General features: G+C 38.2%; 1 protein-coding gene across 1 annotated transcript in view; it reads right to left on the bottom strand.

Moving 5' to 3' along the window:
* Positions 1-4,411: 4,411 nt before the first annotated feature.
* Positions 4,412-23,855, bottom strand: part of LOC114663422 (cilia- and flagella-associated protein 69-like) — a 95,482-nt gene continuing 76,038 nt past the window's right edge. Inside the window, 6 exon segments of the mRNA XM_028817145.2 lie at positions 4,412-4,658; positions 11,784-11,888; positions 13,488-13,574; positions 14,859-15,056; positions 17,233-17,309; positions 21,687-21,824. Of these exon segments, the coding sequence (XP_028672978.2) occupies positions 4,482-4,658; positions 11,784-11,888; positions 13,488-13,574; positions 14,859-15,056; positions 17,233-17,309; positions 21,687-21,824 (782 nt within the window). The 3' untranslated portion in view covers positions 4,412-4,481.

The raw sequence follows: 23,855 nt of genomic DNA on the forward strand, positions 1-23,855 counted from the left end.
GGCCTGCAGTTCTTTAGACGTTGTCCTGGGGTCTTTTGTGACCTCTCGGATGAGTCGTCTCTGCGCTCTTGGGGTAATTTTGGTCGGCCGGCCACTCCTGGGAAGGTTCACCACTGTTCCATGTTTTTGCCATTTGTGGATAATGGCTCTCACTGTGGTTCGCTGGAGTCCCAAAGCTTTAGAAATGGCTTTATAACCTTTACCAGACTGATAGATCTCAATTACTTCTGTTCTCATTTGTTCCTGAATTTCTTTGGATCTTGGCATGATGTCTAGCTTTTGAGGTGCTTTTGGTCTACTTCTCTGTGTCAGGCAGCTCCTATTTAAGTGATTTCTTGATTGAAACAGGTGTGGCAGTAATCAGGCCTGGGGGTGGCTACGGAAATTGAACTCAGGTGTGATACACCACAGTTAGGTTATTTTTTAACAAGGGGGCAATTACTTTTTCACACAGGGCCATGTAGGTTTGGATTTTTTTTCTCCCTAAATAATAAACACCATCATTTAAAAACTGCATTTTGTGTTTACTTGTGTTATATTTGACTAATGGTTAAATGTGTTTGATGATCAGAAACATTTTGTGTGACAAACATGCAAAAGAATAAGAAATCAGGAAGGGGGCAAATAGTTTTTCACACCACTGTACACCATGGGATGAATTATCCTGTTGTGAACATCTGTCCCTCTGAAGGTTTTGGGTAAATGTTTATTGATTTAATTCAAGCTGACTTCAGAGCTTTCTCTGCTTTCTGACTAGTGGATGACAAATTAAAAAACACACACAAAAAAAACAAAAAAACAAAAAGAAAAGTCCTAGAAGTTTACAACTAATGATTGTGTTTATTTTCGATGCATCTGTTTAACAGAAAATAACAATTTCATTTGTGGGCATGATGAAATGGCTAACCTGAAAGACAAAAATAGATTTAATTTATCCTGCCAGTTCTACTGAGGGCCATGCAAATATATTTTGTATGCTTTTTTTCTATACAAAAGAATAAAAAAGGCACTATACATCAAATGTTGAAAATCACTTGCTGCCCAATTGCCTTCACAAATATTTTAATCACACATCACTTAAAACCCTATTGTTTTTGATTCAGTCCCCAATACTTCTAATATTCCTTGATATAGTTTTCCATCCATTATCAGCAAATGGCATTCAGCTCTGCAAACATATTAAGAAAAAAATTAGAGGATTAAAACTCTAACTGATGCTACATGTCTGTAAAATACTGATGAGGACAGAATACCTGACACCGTATAACATGGAGGTGCGTACTTTATAGCTAGACTCTGTATCTGCATATCAAATCAGGGTTTATGTGTACATCACCTTGCATGTCATGTTGCCACTTGGTGAACCTCAGTGAAAACAATCTAAAGGCTGAACCACGATTATAGGAGGGTGGAAGATTATGGAACGAGGGCTTAAAGGATATGTATGATGTTGTTCAAGTCAAAGTTCACATGTACGAGTCCACATGTAAGTGAGAAAGCCTTCATACTTACCAAATATGTCCACTCTGAAGCAGCAAAGGATTCAGTCTAAGAAAACATGCCTTCTGCATTTATGACGCATCCTTCTGATAGCGAAAGGAAAGTAGAAATAATTTTGTGTTCACAGATTTCTGGAAATATTTTTCTTGAGGTAAGAATGCATTTCCTGTTTGCTTGGATGCTCACAACTGTTGACATGGGTGGAATTTAGACTTCAGCATCAAACCAAGCAAGGTTCATGTAGCTGTTTAGAGCAATTTTATCTTTCGAAAGATGTAGTTAGAAAATGTGCTTATCTAGGATGTAAAGAAAAATATAAAAAAACAAACTGTTTACAGTTTCGATCAACTTACTTGTGGTACTCACGATACCTTAAAGTTATGGCTTATAGTGCTTGAATTATGAACACTTGAATGGAAGACCTACTGAAATGAGACCTGTGACTTTGTAGTGCTCATTTCTTAATGGATGGCTACTGGAACCTGAAAATGAAAAGAAAATGTGTTCCTGATCACCCGTTATTGAAGCCAACTGCAGTTTCAAGCATAACTAAGCTAATTTATCTTATGGCAGCCACAGGTATGGCAGATTTAAAATTTACTGCCATAGAATAGTACTAGGGTGTTGTACCGTGTTAGCCATTATGAATGTAGAGAAAAGCCAAGCAAAATGACACCTTTTACTGGCTAACTAAAAAGATTACAATATGCAAGCTTTCGAGGCAACTCAGGCCCCTTCTTCAGGCAAGATGTGTGCCTGAAGAAGGGGCCTGAGTTGCCTCGAAAGCTTGCATATTGTAATCTTTTTAGTTAGCCAATAAAAGGTGTCATTTTGCTTGGCTTTTCTCTACTGCCATAGAATAGTAACAACAGAAATGTTGTTTACTATCAAACTGAATACTGTGTAAATGCATAGCTCTAACATAGGGAGGCAAGGCAGACCAATTATTGCTGGCACTGCTCTGTGGATCAAGCATCATGAGTTTGAATTGTGTGCCCAGTTGTTGTCCATGTGGAGTTTACATGTTTCTCCTAGGTTTAATGTAGTACTCTCTCTAACACATATGCAAAACCATTAAGATCATTTGTAATGGTGATTCCAGGTTAGCGTGAATATGATTGTGCGTGTGCGTCAGTTGTTCCTGTGATTGACAGGCACACTTTTTTTTGCCTTTCACATAGTGCTGTGGAGGGAAAGACAATCAACATGGTGAGCAGCAGAGCCAGTTTCTTAGGGGACAGATTAATATCCAATAACAATCTTGGCTTTAAAAATTGTGTTTGCTGAGTTTAAGCCTTTATTTTCATTTTCATGTATGGACCCTGGTACCCTTCATCCCCATTGTAAACTGCAAGAACAGACAAGGTGTTACCAAAATTTAAACAAAATTCTTTACTTTAAAATATAATTTTATGTGGCAGATTAATAATTACCATGATTGTGAATAAATAATTTTGACTTGAAAAATATCAACCTCATTCTTTAAATCCTTAAGGCAAGTCAGACGCTCTTTTCTAAAGACATTAGTGACAAAAAAAAAAAAAATCAATTAACCACAAACCAGATCTGATTCATTGAAGAGTAAAACTGAGCCACTTTATAATATTATATTTTTTAATAAGAAATAATTTTAGAAATGCACATCATGTTTATAAAACATGACTTTGCAATGGACCGAGACCCTCTCCTACCTTGTGTGCATTGTTACTGGGACAAGCCTTGGGTCCCTATGACCCTGAATTGCATTATGGGGGTTTGAGAATATTAGTTTATGTTATGTTCTCTCTTGCGGTGGGTTGGCACCCTGCCCAGGATTGTTTCCTGCCTTGTGCCCTGTGTTGGCTGGGATTGGCTCCAGCAGACCCCCGTGACCCTGTGTTTGGATTCAGCGGGTTGGAAAATGGATGGATGGATGAATGTTCTCTCTTCAAAACTCACTCCATTTCTGTTCATTTGGGAGAAAAGTCAAACATTTGTTCTTGGAATTGGTTTAAACTGAAACCTAATAGTGTTCATCCATTTACTGAACCTGCTTCAAGGGCTTATAGAGGCGAGGGGAACCAGAGCTTAACCCTTAAGACTTACAAATACTTGTCACATTTGTTGGATTTAATCCTGATTAGTTCTGACCTGTCTTGATCCGAGGCTGTCAGTTAGAGGGGTGGCTCAAAGAGAAAAGAAGGAAAGAGATTGCTAAGACCTTTCACTTGCTTTCTGTAATACTGCTGCTTCTGGGGATTCCTTCTGCCCGTACTTTGGTGTTTGAGGTTATATAAATTATAAAAATTAATTGTTTTACATAATTATAAATTACAAAAAGCAGTCACAAGGTAGTTTAAAACTACAAAGTATACTGACTTTTTTGTGCAGGAGGATTTTGGTGCAGACCAGTGTAATGGATTATTGTAACTATAACATTCACTGTATTATTATTCAGTATGTTGTGCTCTAAAACCTGTTAATGTTTTGACTCCTAATCCTGTGAACAGCATAGTAGATTTTATGGTAATGATGACAGGTGGGTTCAGGAATAAGGCCATTGAACGTGGATAGGGGCCGATGGCCCACACATGCTGGGAAGTAACGAGCACTAGCCATGGATGGGGCAGCTTTCACACACACACACTTATTTCTTATGAGACTAACATTCACAGCAGTGACTTTCAGCACTAACCAGTGTGACACTATGGCATCTTTGATACAACTTTCCTTATCTACAGTATATATTAATGCTTTACCACATTTATGATATTTTGCAAAAGTCATCAAAACATGTACATAGTTTTATGTTTCAGCTTTGGTTAATCTCTAGTATTATTGTAACTGACAGCAATTATTCCTAGATGTATAATAGAAGTACTGTAGACATATTATGGTGAACTAAATGATGCCCCAAAACAGTTACACTAAATGATGATATACATTCTTGTCTTTATTAACAAAAAATACAAAAAAAGCCATGTTAGATGACCAAAAATAGTCTACTTTACAGACACTGAACTGATCTGAAACTGATCCAGGTCTTTTGCAGCCTTAGTTTTCTGTAAGGCACCCCCTCTGATTGAGGCCCGTTCCAGTGCAAGGTCTGTGTTTGCCAAGGGTCCTCCTGTAAGCTCGGCTGGTGTGCTTTCCACTGCCACATGACGACCACAGAATGTCTAAACACAAAAAAAATACAAGACTTCAGAAAACAAGTGGCAAAGACAAATGTGAGACCTTAAGCAGAATGTATTTTCACCATAATGGGCTTTTGGTTTTGTCACTCCCTCGATGTACGCTGCCAGCAAGTAAAGCAACACAATCTTATATGAGGACAGCTGTTTGTTCCCAGTACTTAAAGATGGTGCCTGTAAAAAATGATGTTAAACAAAAGGAAAAAAGAATACAAGAACTGACGATTATGGGATGACTAGAGATGGATGAAGTCTTCTATGAAGCGTTTATCACAGCATCATATCAGTCAAGCAGAAATTCATGAACTGGAACATCGGGATTAATGGTTTTCGTTGTAAGTATTATAGTGGAGAGCATGAGTGGAGCTGAATCTGCCACCTAAGTGCTAAAGTGATATTATTTAATGTGATTGCCCACACAATTATTTCATGTCCAAATACTGACCAGTAGCTTTTTAAAAATGAGGTGTTGTAGTTTATTTTTATCTGGGAGATATCTGACTTAAGGTACCTGTTCAACAGTGAAATATAATCAAATTTGACAAAATATCCACAGGTGTGGTTGAGGTGATTATAGCAGGCTATTATATTTGGGATGCTAAGTAAAAATAACTGAATGGCCTTAAAGGAATATAAATAATGTACTGTTATTTTCATATAGCCATTCCAACATAGGCATTTATGTTGTGCTACTTAATAACAAAGATTCTTCTTTTAAACCCTACTTCTGTAAATCAATCAAACTATATACAAATCACATAAACGTATAAACAGACAGAAAGCGGGACATTTTTAATTCTGTAACATAAATGTAGCCGCAGTGAAGGATTTCCCTGCTAGTCAGGTTTAAGTTCGTGGTGTCATTTATGCATCGATAGGATGTCATGGCTGTCCTTTCAGAATGCATGATGTGAATTTTAAGTACCAAGACCTCTGATGCAGTGTCCTGCTTTTTCCATGTGACAGTAGATCTCCCCAATTACTAATCAATGCAGGCTTGCAGCAAGAACGTATTTTGCAGACTGGGAAATGTTACATTTTCTTTATTTTCTTCTTGCATATCTTAGTGTATGTGGAGAACAGTTTTCGGAGAATGGTTGTGCTCCATTGTTGTTCTCTTAAATATGCTACCAACTTGTGTGCTGGTGTTTGCTGCACATGTGAAAGTATAATAGAGACTTTCAGTGTGTTTACATGCACACACAAAACAGGGATAAGGTAAGTAACCTTGTTAAGGCAGAAACCCGCTTTCTTAAAAACTCGTCTTTACATGCACAAGTCCATCTATGGAGTCCTCCCTTGGCAAAGCCCTCCAACCTCATTAAACTGCGGAAAAAATAGTTAAAACTTCATTATTGGCTGCCGCCAACCTCTTGAAAAATTGACTTCAATAACCTGGTGTCACACGTGCGAGTAGAAGGCAGCTAAAGGGCCTGAGTAATGGTAATAAAACATCCGACCAGGGGGTGGTGGAGTGTGCGGACTGCCTTTCTCAGTTCCCTACAGAACTTTTCCGGGAAATCCTGCAAGGTTCCGGCACCTCAGAAGACATCACTTCCGGTGCTGACCCCATTGCTGACATCACTTCCGAACCAGAAGACGTCACTTCTGGTGCTGGCCCCGTTGCTGATGTCACCTCTGGTGCCGGCCCCTTTGTTGACGTCACATCCGGTCCAGAAGACATCACATCCGATTCCGGCCCTTTTGCTGACATCACTTCCTGTATGGGCCTTTAAAGCCTCCATTTTTGTCTATGAGAATCAGTTCTGTTTTGGACTCTGTTCTATGCACATCGTGCGCTTAAAACTCAAACTTTTGCAGCCAGGAAAACAATATACGGGTGGCTGCCCCAAATCTTTATGATGTCTTGGTCTAATTATTATCACACTGGATATTCACAGATTCCTGGTTTCAATGCCATTATGCCAATTAGAGAAACCGGGTCACTGGTCTCTGAGAAACCAAGTTAACACACACAGATTTCTCATCGAGTAACCCTGTTATCTGGCAATGTAATGCCTTAACCAGGTTGCAGATAAGGAAGTTGTAGTCTGCTCATGTCCGTTGTTTGCCTGTGCATGTGTTAGCTTTGTGCACGCTTTCAGCAGCCACAGATAGAAGTGTCCACAAATACTAGGGCAACCTCATTATTCCTTCTCTTGACTGAAATAATCTGTCTCACTATTTCAGAAATCTCTAAGTTTATGCTGATGAGCTAAAAGTACAGTTTTATGCTCAGCAGCACAATCTTGGGAACTGTGTTGGAGGTAACACGTTAAAAATAACGTGCATCATGTAGTCTGATTACTTTTTAAAGTAACAAGTAATCTAGCAAAATATTTATTTTATTAAAGTAAAATACCCATGTTGTTATTATCCCAGCATTACTGGGTTTAAAGCAAGAAGCACACACTGGTATACTGTATGTCGGTCATTTGCAGGGCTCAGTTGTGCAGCCAAGCAGAAAAGAGTGTGCTGAGTGCAATCCAGTGACAGAAATCTATAATCTGAATGTCAGTTTATCTTTAATCCAGCTATTTGCTATAAATATGTCAAAAAAGTGGTGTAATTGGGTGACATAGCAGCCAGCGCTCATACCACAAATCATCAGTGGCTCAGATCAAGGATGTAAAAAGGTGACGGATGTTCTTGTGTTTTATACTGTAAATACTAAACATATTTATAAAACAACCGGAGGGTGTGTTCCAACTACAGAGGGATCACACTACTCAGCATCACTGGAAAAGTCTATTCAGGGGTCCTGGAGAGGAGGGTCCGTCGGATAGTCGAACCTCGGATTCAAGAGGAACAGTGTGGTTTTCGTCCTGGTCGTGGAACAGTGGACCAGCTCTACACCCTTAGCAGGGTCCTGGAGGGTGCATGGGAGTTTGCCCAACCAGTCTACATGTGTTTTGTGGACTTGGAAAAGGCGTTCGACTGTGTCCCTCGGGGAATCCTGTGGGGGGTACTCCGAGGGTATGGGGTACCGGACCCCCTGGTTAGGGCTGTTTGGTCCCTGTACGTTCGGTGTCAGAGCTTGGTCCGCATTGCCGGCAGTAAGTCGAACCTATTTCCAGGGAGAGTTGGACTCCACCAGGGCTGCCCTTTGTCACCGATTCTGTTCATAACTTTTATGGACAGAATTTCTAGGTGCAGCCAGGGCGTTGAGGGGGTCCGGTTTGGTAGACTCAGGATTGGGTCACTGCTTTTTATAGATGATGTTGTCCTGTTTGCTTCATCAGGCCGTGATCTTCAGCTCTCTCTGGATCTGTTCGCAGCTGAGTGTGAAGCGGCTGGGATAGGAATCAGCACCTCCAAATCCGAGACCATGGTCCTCAGCTGAAAAAGGGTTGGGAGCGAGATCCTACCACAAGTGGAGGAGTTCAAGTATCTCGGGATCTTGTTCATGAGTGAGGGAAGAATGGAGCGTGAGATCGACAGGTGGATCGGTGCGGCATCCGCAGTGATGCGGGCTCTGCATCGGTCTGTTGTGGTGAAAAAGGAGCTGAGCCGCAAGGCAAAGCTCTCAATTTACCAGTCGATCTATGTTCCTACCCTCACCTATGGTCATGAGCTATGGGTAGTGACCAAAAGAACGAGATCACGAATACAAGCGGTTGAAATGAGTTTCCTCTGTAGGGTGTCTGGGCTTTCCCTTAAAGATAGGGTGAGAAGCTCAGTCATCCGGGAGGGACTCAGAGTAGAGCCGCTGCTCCTCCGCATCGAAAGGGGTCAGATGAGGTGGCTCGGGCATCTTATCAGGATGCCTCCTGGACGCCTCCCTGGTGAGGTGTTCCGGGCACGTCTAACCGGGAGGAGGCCCAGGGGAAGACCCAGGACATGCTGGAGGGACTATGTCTCTCAGCTGGCCTGGGAACACCTTGGGATTCTCCCGGAAGAGCTAGAAGAAGTGGCCGGGGAGAGGGAAGTCTGGGTACTGTATCTCTGCTCAACCTGCTGCCCCCGCGACCCGATCTCAGATAAGCGGAAGAGGATGGATGGATGGATTTATAAAACACAAGAAAATTGTCACTGGCTTCATGTTTCTTTTCAGATTCACTGTGGTCAATGATGACAATTAGTTCTTTATTGCACAGTTTAATGATGTTGGAAAGTTTTGCCAGGGAAAAACTCCAGAAGTGTACTTGTGCATGTAAATGGAGGTTTTTAAGAAACCGGGTTACTCAACTTATCTCAGTTTTATGAGTGCATGTAAACCTATTCATTGTTTCACTTTTTCAAAACACAAACAGATGGATTTATTTTGAGGATTCTCCAGACATTGATTTGTGGGAGAGACATTTGCTCTAACCGACAGCTAAATGAATGCTGCAAGTTTGTTCAACTGATGTTTGTTTTTCTTGCCTGCTTGCAGATGGAGTGTGTTGGGGTGTATTGCGTGTACAATTGACCATTTTCATATCCTCACTAGGAACAGTAGGTTGGAGCAGGACCTGGTACCACTTAACCATGCGGATAGTTAGTAGTAGTAGTAGTAGTAGTAGTAGAGCTTTATTGTCATCCTAACAATATACTTACAGTACACAGTGGGACGAAATATCGTCCTCCAGAGTAAAAAGGTGCAGTACACAAGATATATATATATATATATATATATAACTAAAAAACATATACAGTATTACGTAGTATTATTTATTCCAGAGAGTGTGTGGAGTAAAGAGTCCAGTGTGGAGGAGGGCAGCATGGTGTTCAGGAGCCGGATTGCTTGGGGAAAGAAACTATTGCACAATCTCGCAGACCTGCTCCTGATGCTGCAGAGTCGTCTTCCAGATGGAAGAGGAGTAAACAGTTGGTGGGAGGGGTGGTGGGGGTCAGCCATGATGCTAGTGGCTTTATGAAGGCAGCGTGAGGTGTAGATCTCCTGCAGGCTGGGTAGAGAGCTGCCAATGATGCACTCAGCAGTCCGCACAATCCTCTGACGGGCTTTGCAGTCGGAGGCATGGCAGTTTCCATACCAGACTGCAATACAGCTGGTCAGGACGCTCTCTATGGTGCCTCTGTAGAAGGTGGTAAGTATGGGTTTAGGGAGGTGCACCTTCTTCAGTCGTCGCAGGAAGTAAAGACGCTGCTGGGCTCTTTTTGTTAGATAGTTGGTGTTTTTGGTCCAGGACAGGTCCTCTGTGATATGAACACCTAGGAACTTGGTGCTCTTCACTCTCTCTACTGTGACGCCATCAATGTTGAGTGGGAGATGGACAGCCTTTGTCTTCCTGAAGTCAACAATCAACTCTTTTGTCTTTTCAACATTAAGAGACAGATTATTGTCTTTACACCAAAGTGCCAACCGTTCCACCTCTTCTCTGTACGCCGCATCATCGTCGTTCTCAATGAGTCCCACTACTGTTGTGTCATCAGCGAACTTGATAATGTGGTTTGTGTCAGAGTTGCAGGTGCAATCATGGGTCAACAGCGTGAAGAGTAGCGGGCTCAACACACAACCCTGGGGGGCACCTGTGCTCAGTGTGATGGTGTTAGATCTTTTATTCCCAATCTGTACTGTTTCAGTGAGAAAGTCCAGAATCCAGTTGCAGGTGGAGGTGTTGAGTCCGAGCAGATCCAGCTTACTGATCAGCTGCCTGGGAATGATAGTATTGAATGCTGAGCTGAAATCAATGAACAGCATTCTTACATGTGCATTGCAGTGATCCAGATGTGACAGGATCAGGTGGAATACCATTGAAATTGCATTGTCAGTTGATCGATTTGATTGATATGCAAACTGTAGAGGGTCCAGTTTTGGGGTCAGCTGATTCTTTATGTGACTCAAAACTAACCGCTCAAAGCACTTCATAATGATTGGAGTGAGTGCCACTGGGCGGTAGTCATTGAGTTCTGAGGCTGTAGCTGTAGTTCACTGCTGTCCTACTGTCTATCACCAGTTACAAGTGCTAAACATTCCAAGTCTCATAAAAGTTATCACTGAAGCAGGATGCATGCGCCATTTTGTGTAAAGCAGATGAGTTCTCAGCACCGAAATGCATCAACTGCTACAGTATATGCAATTCAGAGAACAAAGAACTGCAAATGAAGCCATACTAGATAAAAAGAAAATATGATTTAGGAGTAGCAGTTTCTAACATTTTTATAAAGGTGAAAATGTTTCATATGCACTCTGTTGTTGTGTAACTGAAATTGTTACTGAATGCTTTATACCTTGTGGACAAGGTTCAGTATAATTTTAGCAAATGAATATAATTTTACCTTCAAATATTTCTGATTAGTTACAGACGAAGTATTCTTTTTTGCTTTTTTCATTTCATTTTAAAAGTTTCTACAAAATTCAAAAGAATTACAAGTGGTATGTTTGGGGTCTAATAATTATAGTTTGTTTCAAAAATGTTTAGTAAGTCTATGCTAATATTAATGCTTTGAAAATCTATAGTGGCTTATATATGAAAAAACTGCATATAACCAAATATGTGATCTAAATTTTTAAGTGAAACTGAAAAAAAATCAGTTAACAATCTTTATATTGGAGCAAATGAACTTTAGCTGAATCATAAAGAGCACATACTTATTCAATCGTATTAATATATTTTACAAGCTTACACCATACACCTCTGCATAAACTCAGACTATACAAGGCAACCTGCAAGCAATATAATGAGGTGCCAGCCTTCCATGACCACCTAGTCTGAGCCAAGGTGGATATAAACCTAGGCTGACTAGCTAGCTCTTCATTTGCACCAAGTGTTCTTTGGAGTTATAACAGAAGTAACTCCTTTGCTCAGTGACCAGTGTCAGCATAGCTGTCCTTGTCACATTATAAATTCCCCACATGTCTTTGCTTCTATGTCTCAGTGTTTAACGTTAAAACTATATAATATTTACCCCAAGTACTTTACAAAGCATATCAAGTCTTTCTTTGCCAGCTCCCTCTATTGAACCCCAATTGGTTTATATTTTAGATTAAATTATTATCATATTAAGCTATACAAGCAGAAAACAGTACATTCTATTATAGAAGAAATACACTGAAATAAAATGTGACATTCAGAAAAAAAATACAAAAATTTAAATTTGTTTTGTCAGCTTTACAAACACCTTTATACAATTTTCATAAGATAAGGCTATGCTCCAATTACTTACTGTTGTAGTGGGACCAGGAATAATTGTAGCATGAAACAAGGAATCTTGCTGCATTATCTTTGGCTTTGATAACTCAATGGACTCATCCTGAATCTGTTTAAAATTCTAAAAAACAAATCAGTAAAAATGACTTGCTAGAACACAGATAATGCAAATATATTAAGATAAAAAGAACTTAGTTTTGTCAAGTTTGACTTGCTTGTATGGAATGTCAGTCATTTTCCAACACAGGGTCATGGGGGTCTGCTGGAGCCAATCCCAGCCAACACAGGGCGCAAGGCAAGAACAAATCCCAGGCAGGGCGTAAGCCCACCACAGGGCACACACACACACACACACACTATGGACAATTTAGGATTGCCAATGCATCTAACCTGCATGTCTTTGGACTGTGGGAGGAAACTGGAGCACCTGGAGGAAACCCACGCAGACATGGGGAGAACATGCAAACTCCATGCAGGGAGGACCCGGGAAACAAACCCAGGTCTCCTTACTTGCGAGGCAGTATGTATGGAATGTTACTTGCTTAATAAATAATAATTAATTCAATTAAATGTTAAAGAAAAAAAAACATCTTAGAAAGCCATTAAAATTCATTAAAAACATTCATTAATGTTCTGAAACAGCTTCATGTATCAAGACTCTGTCCTGGAAGCATCAGGAAGGAACGAATCCTGGACAGGGCGATGGGCCATCACAGAAAAAAAAACACACTGGACCAATTAAGAGTGGCCAAGCCTGCATACTTTTGGGATGTAAGAGACAATGCACTTTAATATTAGATATGAACAGAAAATTGTAATAAATAAAATTACATAATAGATACTCTTATTTTCTCTTGGAGTCCTAACTTTAAAATGTGGACATTTTCATATAGCTAGGGTATTCACTCCCAAGCCTGGTGCTATGTCCCCAAATGAAACAGCAAGCTGGTAAATTATTTTGTTATCAACTTCATACCCAGTTTATGACAATAACGGTACGCAACTCTAAAATTTAAAAACAAAAAAAAAAAAAAAATTTTTTTTTTTTTGATCCGAGTACTGTCCAATGTATCCCAGCATCAGTGATATAAGATGGTGTGTGAATGCATTCGACAGTACTTCCTCTTTGCCTTTCAAGTTCAGTTCTGACAATAAGATGAATGATGGAGTGCTAAGAAAGCCATGAACCATGCACCATGGAGCTCCATCAGGACCAGCTATGGGAGGCAGGCTTTTTATCATCTAATCTTTTTCTGTTTTGAATTAGAAAGGACATCCATATCTTTCCACCATGTTAACACTACACAGAACAACTCCATATTATTAGTCGGAGACATTTCACAGTGTAAACACCTTATACACTCCAAACCAACACTGAAAAACTAAAAAAAGAAATCAGACCACTTTATAATATGCAAATCACTAATCTCAAAACCATTTATAGGTGTTTGTAATGCTAATGTTATGGTTTTCTGTCCACCTTATTTTATCAATCTAACTGTTAGAAAAGTACAGAGTCATCAATTAATCTAACATCTTTAGGATGTGGAAAGAAAACCTAAATAGCCATAACAAACCCAGATAGACAGAGACATCAACCAGGCTAGGAACTGAACACATGATCTTGTAGTTATTAAACCATATTACTAACCTGTAACTTTTTCAGATTTGTAATACATATTATGAAAAGAAAATACAAGACTGGCATCATTCAGCATACCTTTAATACTTCATAATGTGATGTTCTTGCTAAATATTGTTCCCATGTTTTAACAGCTATTTCTCTTTGCTTGTAGTTGTTGCGTATCTGTAAAAAGTGATAAAATATGTATTTACCATTCTACAGTAGTATAATACTAATACTGTATAATAGTTAAAATACTTTACGCCAATTTCTGATACTTAAAGGTTACAACCAGAAGAAATGTACAAACAAGGTACTCAGACCCAAACACCAGTGGTCTATCACTTCTGAGCTATGTAATACCAAACAAGCTACATGAGAAAAATGCAAAAATATGAGAATACTGAAAGAAATATAGTCAAAAACACTGACTAATGCAATTCTGGTGGGCAGTGTGGCATAGAGGTTAAGGCTTTGGACTACAAACCTTGATGATGTGCATTCAGATCCTACTATTGACACTGTGTGACCATGAGGAAGTCACACTTGACCTGCCCGTGGTAAATTGGAAAAACAAAAGAAATGTAACCAATTGTATCTTAAATGTTGTAAGTTGCCTTGGATAAAAGCATCAGACAAATAAGTAAATGTAAGTTTAATAGGATAAAAAAGCAATTTTAACAATAATCTGAAGTACTATATATTTTGATATACTTTAAGATATTATATTAAATCTATATTAAAATTGTTTTGATTCTGTGATCTTTTTAAACAAGGTTAAGACCGACAATAAATGACTGAACCAGAGTTGGGTTTTGACATAAAGAAGATATAAACTAACCCAACAGAAACACAGTGATAAAAAAATACTTACTGGCTGCATTTTAAAGACACTGTTCAGCGGTCTAAGCACAACCAGTTATTACATCAGTCAAACCAAATTTCGAACTGTGGTGTCAAAGGGAAGCAGTGTCAATCAAATAGGAATTATATGTATGGCGGGAATGTTCTACAAATATTCTGGGACCTTAGTTCATCACTGGACACAAACCTATAATCACTCAGAGAGTCAGTTGAGTTGCCAATGCCCAAACATAGAAATCTATGGGATGTGGGGGTAGTTACTGTATATCAATTATTATCTCCTCACTTTTTAAGATGTGAACAAACACAAAGAGTATTATTGAATAAATCTTTGAAATTTCTCACGTTTGCTCAAAGCAGACAGTTATATGTTTCATATAAAAGACTGCTAGGCTCATAAAGTGCACCTAAGGGGAAAAAGTGCAACAAAGGGAAAAGAGATCAGCCACACAGAAAACCTGACTAGTGCATATTTTCTTTTGACACTGGATCACATTTAGAATTGAACAGGTAAATGTACTTTAACATGGTACAGTCGATTAGTGTTAACAACAATCAGAAAGCAATCTTCTTAGAGCAGACTGAATGGCACTGCTGGCTCACCTCAGCATACATCTGCTGCTCATCTTGGATGTCTTTTTGCTGTTGATTTTCTAGAATGTCAGCCTGCAGTATTATGACCTTTTCTCCCACTTCTTCTGTGATGTGTTCTATTGTTTCTAAATCTTTCAAGTCAGGTGTAGTTGGCCTTATACCTTCTTCCTTAAGCTCACTTGAAATCTCATGCCATATTTCTCCTACCTGTTAAATGAAATAAACCAAATGTTTAACATAAACATTAGATTCCAAAACAAAAACTACAATGAGTCTTGGCCTGATATATATGCTCAGCACTGAGACAAAAAGCAACAATATATCCCTACATTTTTCCAATTATTCACTGTACAATAAACATATTTCTACACATAGTTTTATCGTCTAAGTAAATGGGTGAAAAAATGGATTAGCTATTAAATAAAACACACCAAGAAGGTGAAAGACTAAATATATGTCAATATTTTCTGACGCAGCTCTTCTACTGTAATGTTACACTGTACAGACATGGCTATTTGTCAAGAATATTTTCTGATATTTGTGCAGACCTGCTGTAATCATTTTCCACACTTCCCCTTTTTAGTTAACACAAGAGTAATGGATACTTCAACACCATTTTTCAGTACAAATCTGACCAATACAATCTTTAGATTATTTTCTATTTGAGAAGAAATGTTATCGGTAATGTCAAGAAGATAAGCCATCCTGTCCCACCAACAAAAACTCTAAAGAACCAAACTGAGCTTAGAAATAAACTACAATTACTCAAGGTCTACAAAAAGAAAAAAGAATAGAAAAAAATGAAATACCAAATAAAAAGATGAGGAATTACGTTGATATGGAAACTATCAGGGCCTAAAAAGAAAAACATTTCTGTTGTCTTAGCTTGACAAAGTGCCCCAAACCATAACAGCACATACAAGAAACGCTGTTCTTTTTCGGAGCATCCTCTCTGCTGTTATGTCCTCTCTATTCTCAATGCATTGTGTAATTTACAAGTCAAAAGTTTTAGCAAAACATATAGGCATGCTTTAAAAATTTGTTGTAATTACACCTCTTGCTGAATGTAACAACTACAATATAGTATAGGAAATAAGAAACTGTAATTAAAATATATCACTAAATAAAAATATAAGTAATTATTTTAGTATTATTTACCAGCAAGAAAATAGTAACTGTTCAAGGTGATTAAGTATTTTGATTGAGTTTCCTATGAAGGCTGAATGCTATAAAACATTTGATTGGATGTATTTAAAGCAGAATTATTGAGAACAAAGTATTCCTCCTTTGAAGACAGAAGAAAATGGAGCAATCTTCATGAAGATGCCACAAGATTGTAAGACTTACAGTATTATTTCTATCTCATATATTTTTAACAATGAAGATTATATTTTTTTCATTGGTGTTTTACATATACATTTGTACAATACGTGTAAACAACAAATGCTTTTTTATCATTAATATAGCATTGAGATAAATTGTTTTATAATCTTAGAGATTAACCTAAGTGGTGTGGCAGAGTTTAGGGACAAAAACTACAGACAGCTGGTTCTGAAAGTCTTCAAAGGTATTGAGATCTGTTAAGTTCCATTAGCAGGTGCAATGTGCGGCCTTAAGGAACCAAAGGTTACTATTTACTGCAGGCTTTCACCTCTATGTATGGAAAAGGGAAACAGGTAACTGCATATTCAGGCCTAACTCTAGACAATTACAACAAAACACTGCAACCACCCACTATATGGAACAGTAGTATGGAGTGTTGGCACAAGCACCTAATACTGGAAGGCAGGCAGTTCACTGCAGGACATACTCATGTATTAAACCCCATTTACTCACTTTCAGAGTTACAAATCAACTCAGGATTCATGGGGTAATGTACAAACATTCAAACAGATAGTGACATGTCTACATTTAAACATAGTCTTCTACTGTGGTGAAGCAGTGATCCTAACAATGCCACACCACTGTGTGTTTATTGAATGGCAAAAATGATTTAATTGCAAATTTGTAATTAAATAAAACAATTTAAATAGCATTCCCATTCTTTTACCTTTACACTGTATAAATAAAACAGAATTATAACAGTTTTACCCAAATTATGGGATTTACAATAACAGAAATTAAATGTAGAATACATACTTCATTATTTTTTAGGCAGTATATGTAGTGAAAGATACTTGGAGCCTATAACATCTGTGCAGCATACAAGAAGCTCTAGCAAATCAACAAAAAACCTACATTCACAAATGACACTGTCCAGTGCCAGAGATGGTCACTATACAGACTGGGTTAACATCCTCATTTAAATATAATGTAAAACCCATGGGAGGGTAACTTATGTTATATATAAAAAAGCATTTTCTGAATACAAAATAATTAGTACCTTAAAATCCATGTAACGACTTATGATAGCAAGTGTAATATAATCATGTGTTGATAGACCAGGCAAATTTTCGAATCCTGCAAAAAAACATAGTAAAAACTATAACTCAGTTACATACTTGTTTCTCTTCAAAATTCCCGTAGTACTAGGGTGTTGTACCGTGTTAGCCATTGTGAATGTAGAGAAAAGCAAAGCAAAATGACACCTTTTATTGGCCAACTAAAAAGATTACAATATGCAAGCTTTCGATGCAACTCAGGCCCCTTCTTCAGGCAAGATGTGTGCCTGAAGAAGGGGCCTGAGTTGCCTCGAAAGCTTGCATATTGTAATCTTTTTAGTTAGCCAATAAAAGGTGTCATTTTGCTTGGCTTTTCTCTACATTCAAAATTCCCAAAACAATTTTGAATGTGTAGTTTAGAAAATTTTCATTAACAAAGGAATATCCCTGTTCTATGTTGAATTCCCAATACAGTTTAGATGCAGACCTCCAGAGCTCCACTTTGTTGAGCAGTCTGTTGCTTGGAGTTATACTTCAGTAATGTTATGTTATATGCTTGCTTAAGATTAAGGTTGTTCAGAGGGTTATTTGACTCAAATAATGACAGCTGTCAAGTAAACCAAGTGGCATAAATGTACAATCCAATTGGCTGTTGAGCAGAGCTCCTCATTTATGGAGCTCTGGAGGTTTGCAGCTGGACTCTCCTTCCAAATCCACACGTTCTCTTTCAGTTTTAACACTGTGTACACTGCTTCTTCCCAAGTCTCTGTTACTGACAGAGATAGTTTGATAAACCCATGACCCAGTAATAGACTAAGCAAGGTTGTAAAGCACCTTGTTAAGCACCAGGACAGTGAAGAAGTATCATTATCTGTACATGGCACAACCTCAGTACCAATGCCTTTATCATCATCTTCTAGAATATAAGAGCTAAGGAGGCAGTAAAACATGCAACTCTGATAGCTTAAAAGTACAGACAAAAGCAGTGAAGAAGAAAAAAAATCAACCAGGCACATGCTAAAAATGAACTGAAAGCTAAGCTACTATCAAGATGAAACGTGAAACAAGTCATTAGGGGTTTCACTAATGATATGTTTACTAATGTTATTATTATTTACAAAACAAATTTGCGTACTACTATACCCCACTATAATAGACAAAGCCTCAGAGATAATTAGTCTTGGGTCATAGAGATGGAAAGGAGAGTTTGGGGGACAACAGCAATTTGAATAGAAGTCCCCTAGGCCAACAGGTGGCTTTCTAAATTTCCTTGTGGGCAAGAGTCTTGGGGCCGTTCTGGCCTTTTAAGGAAGATGTGCATTTCAGAATTGCAGAGATACCTAAGATCACTAGGAGTTTTAAGAGGGCAGTCCCAGGAGAAACTCAAAGCTATTCCTGACCCCAGGAGTAATCTATGGGCTGGCCTCAGAAATATTTCCTGGCTTGTAATTAAAATCCTGTTTCTGCTCATCAGACAAGTGAGACTGGAGTTGCCAGGGTTTGTGTGGACAAGAGCTCAAATAGCAAAGGGGAAGACAGGCCAAAGGGTAGGTATAAGGAAGAAGGTATGAGTAGGAGGAAGCATAAGGTGTTCATGCTATGATAAGAGTGTGTTAGGTAGAAAACTGTGAATGGCTGCAGGTGTTTTCTTTCCTTATTTTTATACTCTAGTCTCAATTACTTTGTGCACCTATAGTTTATTCATTTTTTTTTTATAATTTTGGGCACTTTATTGCATTATTTGGATTTGAGGGTCTCTTGAGTGCATCACCTACAGGTCAAGAAACAAAAAGAGATCAATTACGGATTCGGTGTATAATATAAGGCAGTATACTCTTTTGAGTGAAATAATTATGAGGGTCAAATAACCAGTTTTCTTAGTAACCCAGATATGCCACAACTTCTTTATATATAAATGTTTTAGGCAAACTACTAACTCTTTCTGAAATGTCAGATGTTCTAAGATCATGATGACAATAGAGTGTGTCTATTTGGTCCCTCCACAAGATTTGGTTATTCAAAAGAAGCATAATTACTGTCATTAGGAAAATCAGTCAAATAAAAAATTAGTATGAGAGGGAGACAGGAAGGGCAATATGTTATACAGTAAGAAAGTGCACATATCTGAACACCAATAAGCATACATATATTAGAGAAACATATACATATATGAAAATACATATACTAAAAAAAACTTTATACCCTTCTATATAGTGGCTTACATGAATCTGCATTGTCAGTGAAGGACGTGTATTTCAGTTACCTGATCTCATATCTGGACATTTTTAATCCAACATTGTAAGAATCGATTTAATGCCCGATTTAATGCCACAGAACTACTATTATGTTGACAATGTAGTGGGTGTGTGGGATCATTGAGGACTGATTGAGTTTTTTTTAAGTACCAGATCCTCATATAGCTGCTGTTGCACTAATTTTTCTTTCACCCCAATGACCCTACACGCTGCTTTATTCAAGCACTGGAGTTTGACTTGTTTAGATTAAGCCATAAGACAGAATGCTCTGCAGATACATAAGTTAAACATATGGAGAAATGTTGCAGTTCACACTGAAGTTGTTCAATTTACACAACAGAAAAATAATTTTTCTGGAATTGTTTACAAGTAAACAAAGCACTTTCAATGAATTGTAAGTGGTTATCAATCTCCATATTTGTGACTCATTCAACTAGTTCGCCATTTACTTCCGTATGTGGGTCCTCTGTCTTTACTTTCCTAAAATCAATGACATTCTTTATAGTTTTTTTGTTTTTTTTTGCATTTACTACAAGGGAATTCTTAGAGCATCATTTGGTCATCTTCTACATCTCTGTCAAAATAAAATGACAGGACAGGGTGCTATTTTGTCTGTATATTTATAAAAAGTGCTGGCTAGTGATGAAGCTTGGCATTCATTTTTCATTTAAATTGTACAATACAATAGACAACATGAAGACCTGGGGCATTCTGGCATTAACAGTGTGTATGGAGGCAACAGTGCTATTAAATCTCATTTGCCAAGTATGATTTATAAGGAGATTAAAAATACAGTTAATAAATGTACATTTTTACCACTGAGTCCTCATAATTTGTCTACTAATAGTTGCAGTTGGAGTGTATTAAATGCACTGCTATTCCCCTTGGTGACAAAGTATAATCTAATCTAGAATCTATAAACGTGATCATTTTCTTTGTTCCAGATCTTCAAGGTCATTGCTTAGCATTTTCCACCCCTTTTCCACTACAAAAGGCAAACTGGTAACTAACTGGTGTGTGATGATGTGGGTAGGCTCCATGATCCCTCTTCTGTTTGGGAGTCTCTTGAACCTGCCACCTTCGATAGTTATAACTGAGATGAGATGCCCAACAGGCACAGCCAACCTTCTCCACTAGGTTCAGGTCCCTGCGGCCATCTGTGGCCTCAGTAGGGCACTGCATTGCGCCTCCCCGACTTCTGCTGCCCCTCCACGTTCTTATGCAGTGAATCATAACATCGGGTCACTCCGTCTCTCTTTTCAATCTGTTCTCTTCTCGATCTCCCTTCTCTGCTGTGCAGTCTCATTTTTATGACTCCTACGTAATTAGGTGCAGGTGTGACAAGCCACTACCTCTGAGGCATGATGAACCACCCAACCAATCTGCCCGCCTCCACACGTTTAAGTTGTGCAATCAGATAAGCACCCCAGTTAGCCATGGAGTGAAGCGTGCCTGCACACACCTGCTCCCAACTGGAAGCCAGCACACAATTATTTATTTAAAAGATTCCCGATGCCATGGACCATTCATCACATGGTGGTTACTAATAGACATGGATACTGGCACCAATGATTAAGACAAAAAGTAGTGAACAACTATCATGTTTTATGCATTTACTCTAAATATCTACATTCTCATTGTTTTTCTTTCTTCTGTTGTTTTACCTGTTATTATTCTTGATCGGATTATATGGATGTTTGCACAGATCACATAAAATTTTTAGTCAGGAATATGTCAAATATTTTACAGCACTATTCTAGTTTATTGGCCTTTATAGATGATAACCTTGCCACATTTGTGTGTTATTCAGTCAGGCAGTCATTTTCTAACCCGTTTAGTCCTGAACAGGGTCATGGGGGTCTGCTGGAGCCTATCCCAGCTAGCATAGGGCACAAGGCAGGAACAAAGCCTGGACAGGATGCCAGTTCATCACAGGGTGAACACAAACAACCCAAGCACACATTAGAGCCAATTTAGAATCACCAATTCACCTAATCTGCATGTCTTTAGACTGTGAGTGGAAACCAGAGCACATGGAGGAAACCCACAGAGACACAGGGAGAGCATGCAAACTCCGTGCAGGGAGGAGCCAGGACACAAACCCAGGTCTCACTACTGCACCACTGTACCACCACATGTGTCATTCAATACCTTTAAATATTGATACAGTGATCTTAATTATTAAATTTAGAATTCTTTACCCATTTTTGACAAGATTGAATAAATCTTTGCTCTCATGTTCTCAGAAACATCCATGACAGCAGGACTTGGACTATTTGCAGGCAGAGGCATCACTGGCTCACTTTCTTGATACAATCCCAATAAGGGTTTCTTGGAATCTACCAAAAAAAAAAAACAAACAACAATACGGTAATTTGTCACTGATCACAGTTATTTCAGAACACTAGAGCAGCAATACAGTATTCTAGAATATTTTTAACACTCTCTCTTATCTGAACCCTACCAGATTATGAACTTGGTTAGGTATAGTGGTTTGAATAAAATTATGCTTCCAACAACATACTTGGCCAACTGATTTAGTGAGAGGGTACAGACAAATGCAATGTAAAAAAATAACTGCAATGGTATTTCACGAGAACAAAGAGATTCTTAACCTGTAACAGGAAAATAGGAACTCAGACCAGAAACATACAGAATCTTAGCAGTGCATCTCCACCATGATTTTGCAATTTGTCATTGTTATTTTTGTGCCTATGTGTTTATAGGTTAATGGGATCATTATTGTCACATTGTACAGTGAAATTCTTACTTATGTGTGCTAATCAACCTGATCAGGGAGTATAATTTCTTTACCTGAAAATTTCAGTCTTATATAAATGTGCAGGGGGCAAAGCCCCCTAGTACTTTTTAAAGTAAAAGAATGTAGTACTAGGGTGTTGTACCATGTTAGCCATTATGGATGTAATAAGAAGTCAAGCAAAATATCACCTTTTATTGGCTAATTAAACTTCAGGCAAGATGGCTTGAGTTGCCTCGAAAGCTTGCATATTGTAATCTTTTTAGTTAGCCAAAAGATGTCATTTTGGTCGACTTCTCATTACAAAGTAAAAAATTAAACTGGATGGGAAAAATAAAGCAAAACATGATATAATAGAATGAATAGGCCCTAAGAGATAACAAGATAAGGCAAAGGTGTCTATGCTATAAGGAAAACTTCACCTAATCTGCCAAAAATACGTTGGTCTTTAAAGAATACAGACAAGTCCATAAGTATTTGGACAGCCCCTGTATTTGGGGGTTGGGGGTTGCTGTGCAGAAAATGGCTGTCATTCCTAAACAACTCATATAATATTTTTGTTAAACCCCTTGAATTAAAGCTGAAAGTCTACATTTTAATCACATAATGATTGCTTTATTTCAAATCCATTGTGGTGGTGTCCAGGGGCAAAATTATGAAAATTGTGTCACTGTCCAAATACTTATGGACCTGACTGTACATTTGGTATTTTTCAAGTCAAGTTATTTCTTCATAATCATTGCATATATTAATTTGCCACATAAAATTGTGTTCTAAAGTGAAGCATTATTTGTAACTTTTAAAAATGGCTTGTCTGTTCTTGCAGCTTAAAATAGGGCTGAAGGTTACCAGGGTCCTTAGGTAAATGAAAAAGCCATTACATTTTCCAAATATGTACACTTTGAGGCAGCAAAGGTTTTTATTTCATGTTTATGAGGCATTCGTGTAATAATGAAAGGTAGCTAGAAATAATTATTTTATCACAGATTCTTGGAACTACTTTTCAGATTTCATGTTTGGTTGTCTACTCACAGCTGCCATTGTTGGTGGAGTTAGGACAACCCCAACAATGCCCCAGTGCCAAGCTATCTTGTGCTTATATAATCTTACTTGTGTTTCTGCAATTCTGTTTCCTCAGCACTTATGTTCTGGCTTGGCTTTTAACAACAGACAGATGTGCGCTCAAATCATATAAGTATTTTTTACTAAATGGCAATAACTTTTCACCCATTACATTCTGTGTTGTTATTTTACATCACCTACAGAGCCAGAATCATGCTGAGTGGCAGTGTTGTGAAAACAGCACACAAGAGTTTCACTGTTCTTTGTATAAATAACAAAAAATATGAAGTGAATTGAATACACTTCATTGTATTTTTAACAAAATCCACAGATTTTTCAAAGAGCCAAGCCACCTGCACACCATATATTCTATGGTGTCTTGTGAGCATGCATGATTAAAAAAAAAACACTTAGAAAATGGAAAAGGTAGAGTGTACAATAAAACAGACTGAAACACAATAAACCAATTATTGACTCTTTTTATTGCAGGATGAGTCACTCTTGTTGAGGATATGGTAATAAAAGATCTTAGGACAACATGTTTTGAGTT

The sequence above is a fragment of the Erpetoichthys calabaricus genome, chromosome 13 (genome assembly GCF_900747795.2).
Source record: "Erpetoichthys calabaricus chromosome 13, fErpCal1.3, whole genome shotgun sequence".
Taxonomy (NCBI): domain Eukaryota; kingdom Metazoa; phylum Chordata; class Cladistia; order Polypteriformes; family Polypteridae; genus Erpetoichthys; species Erpetoichthys calabaricus.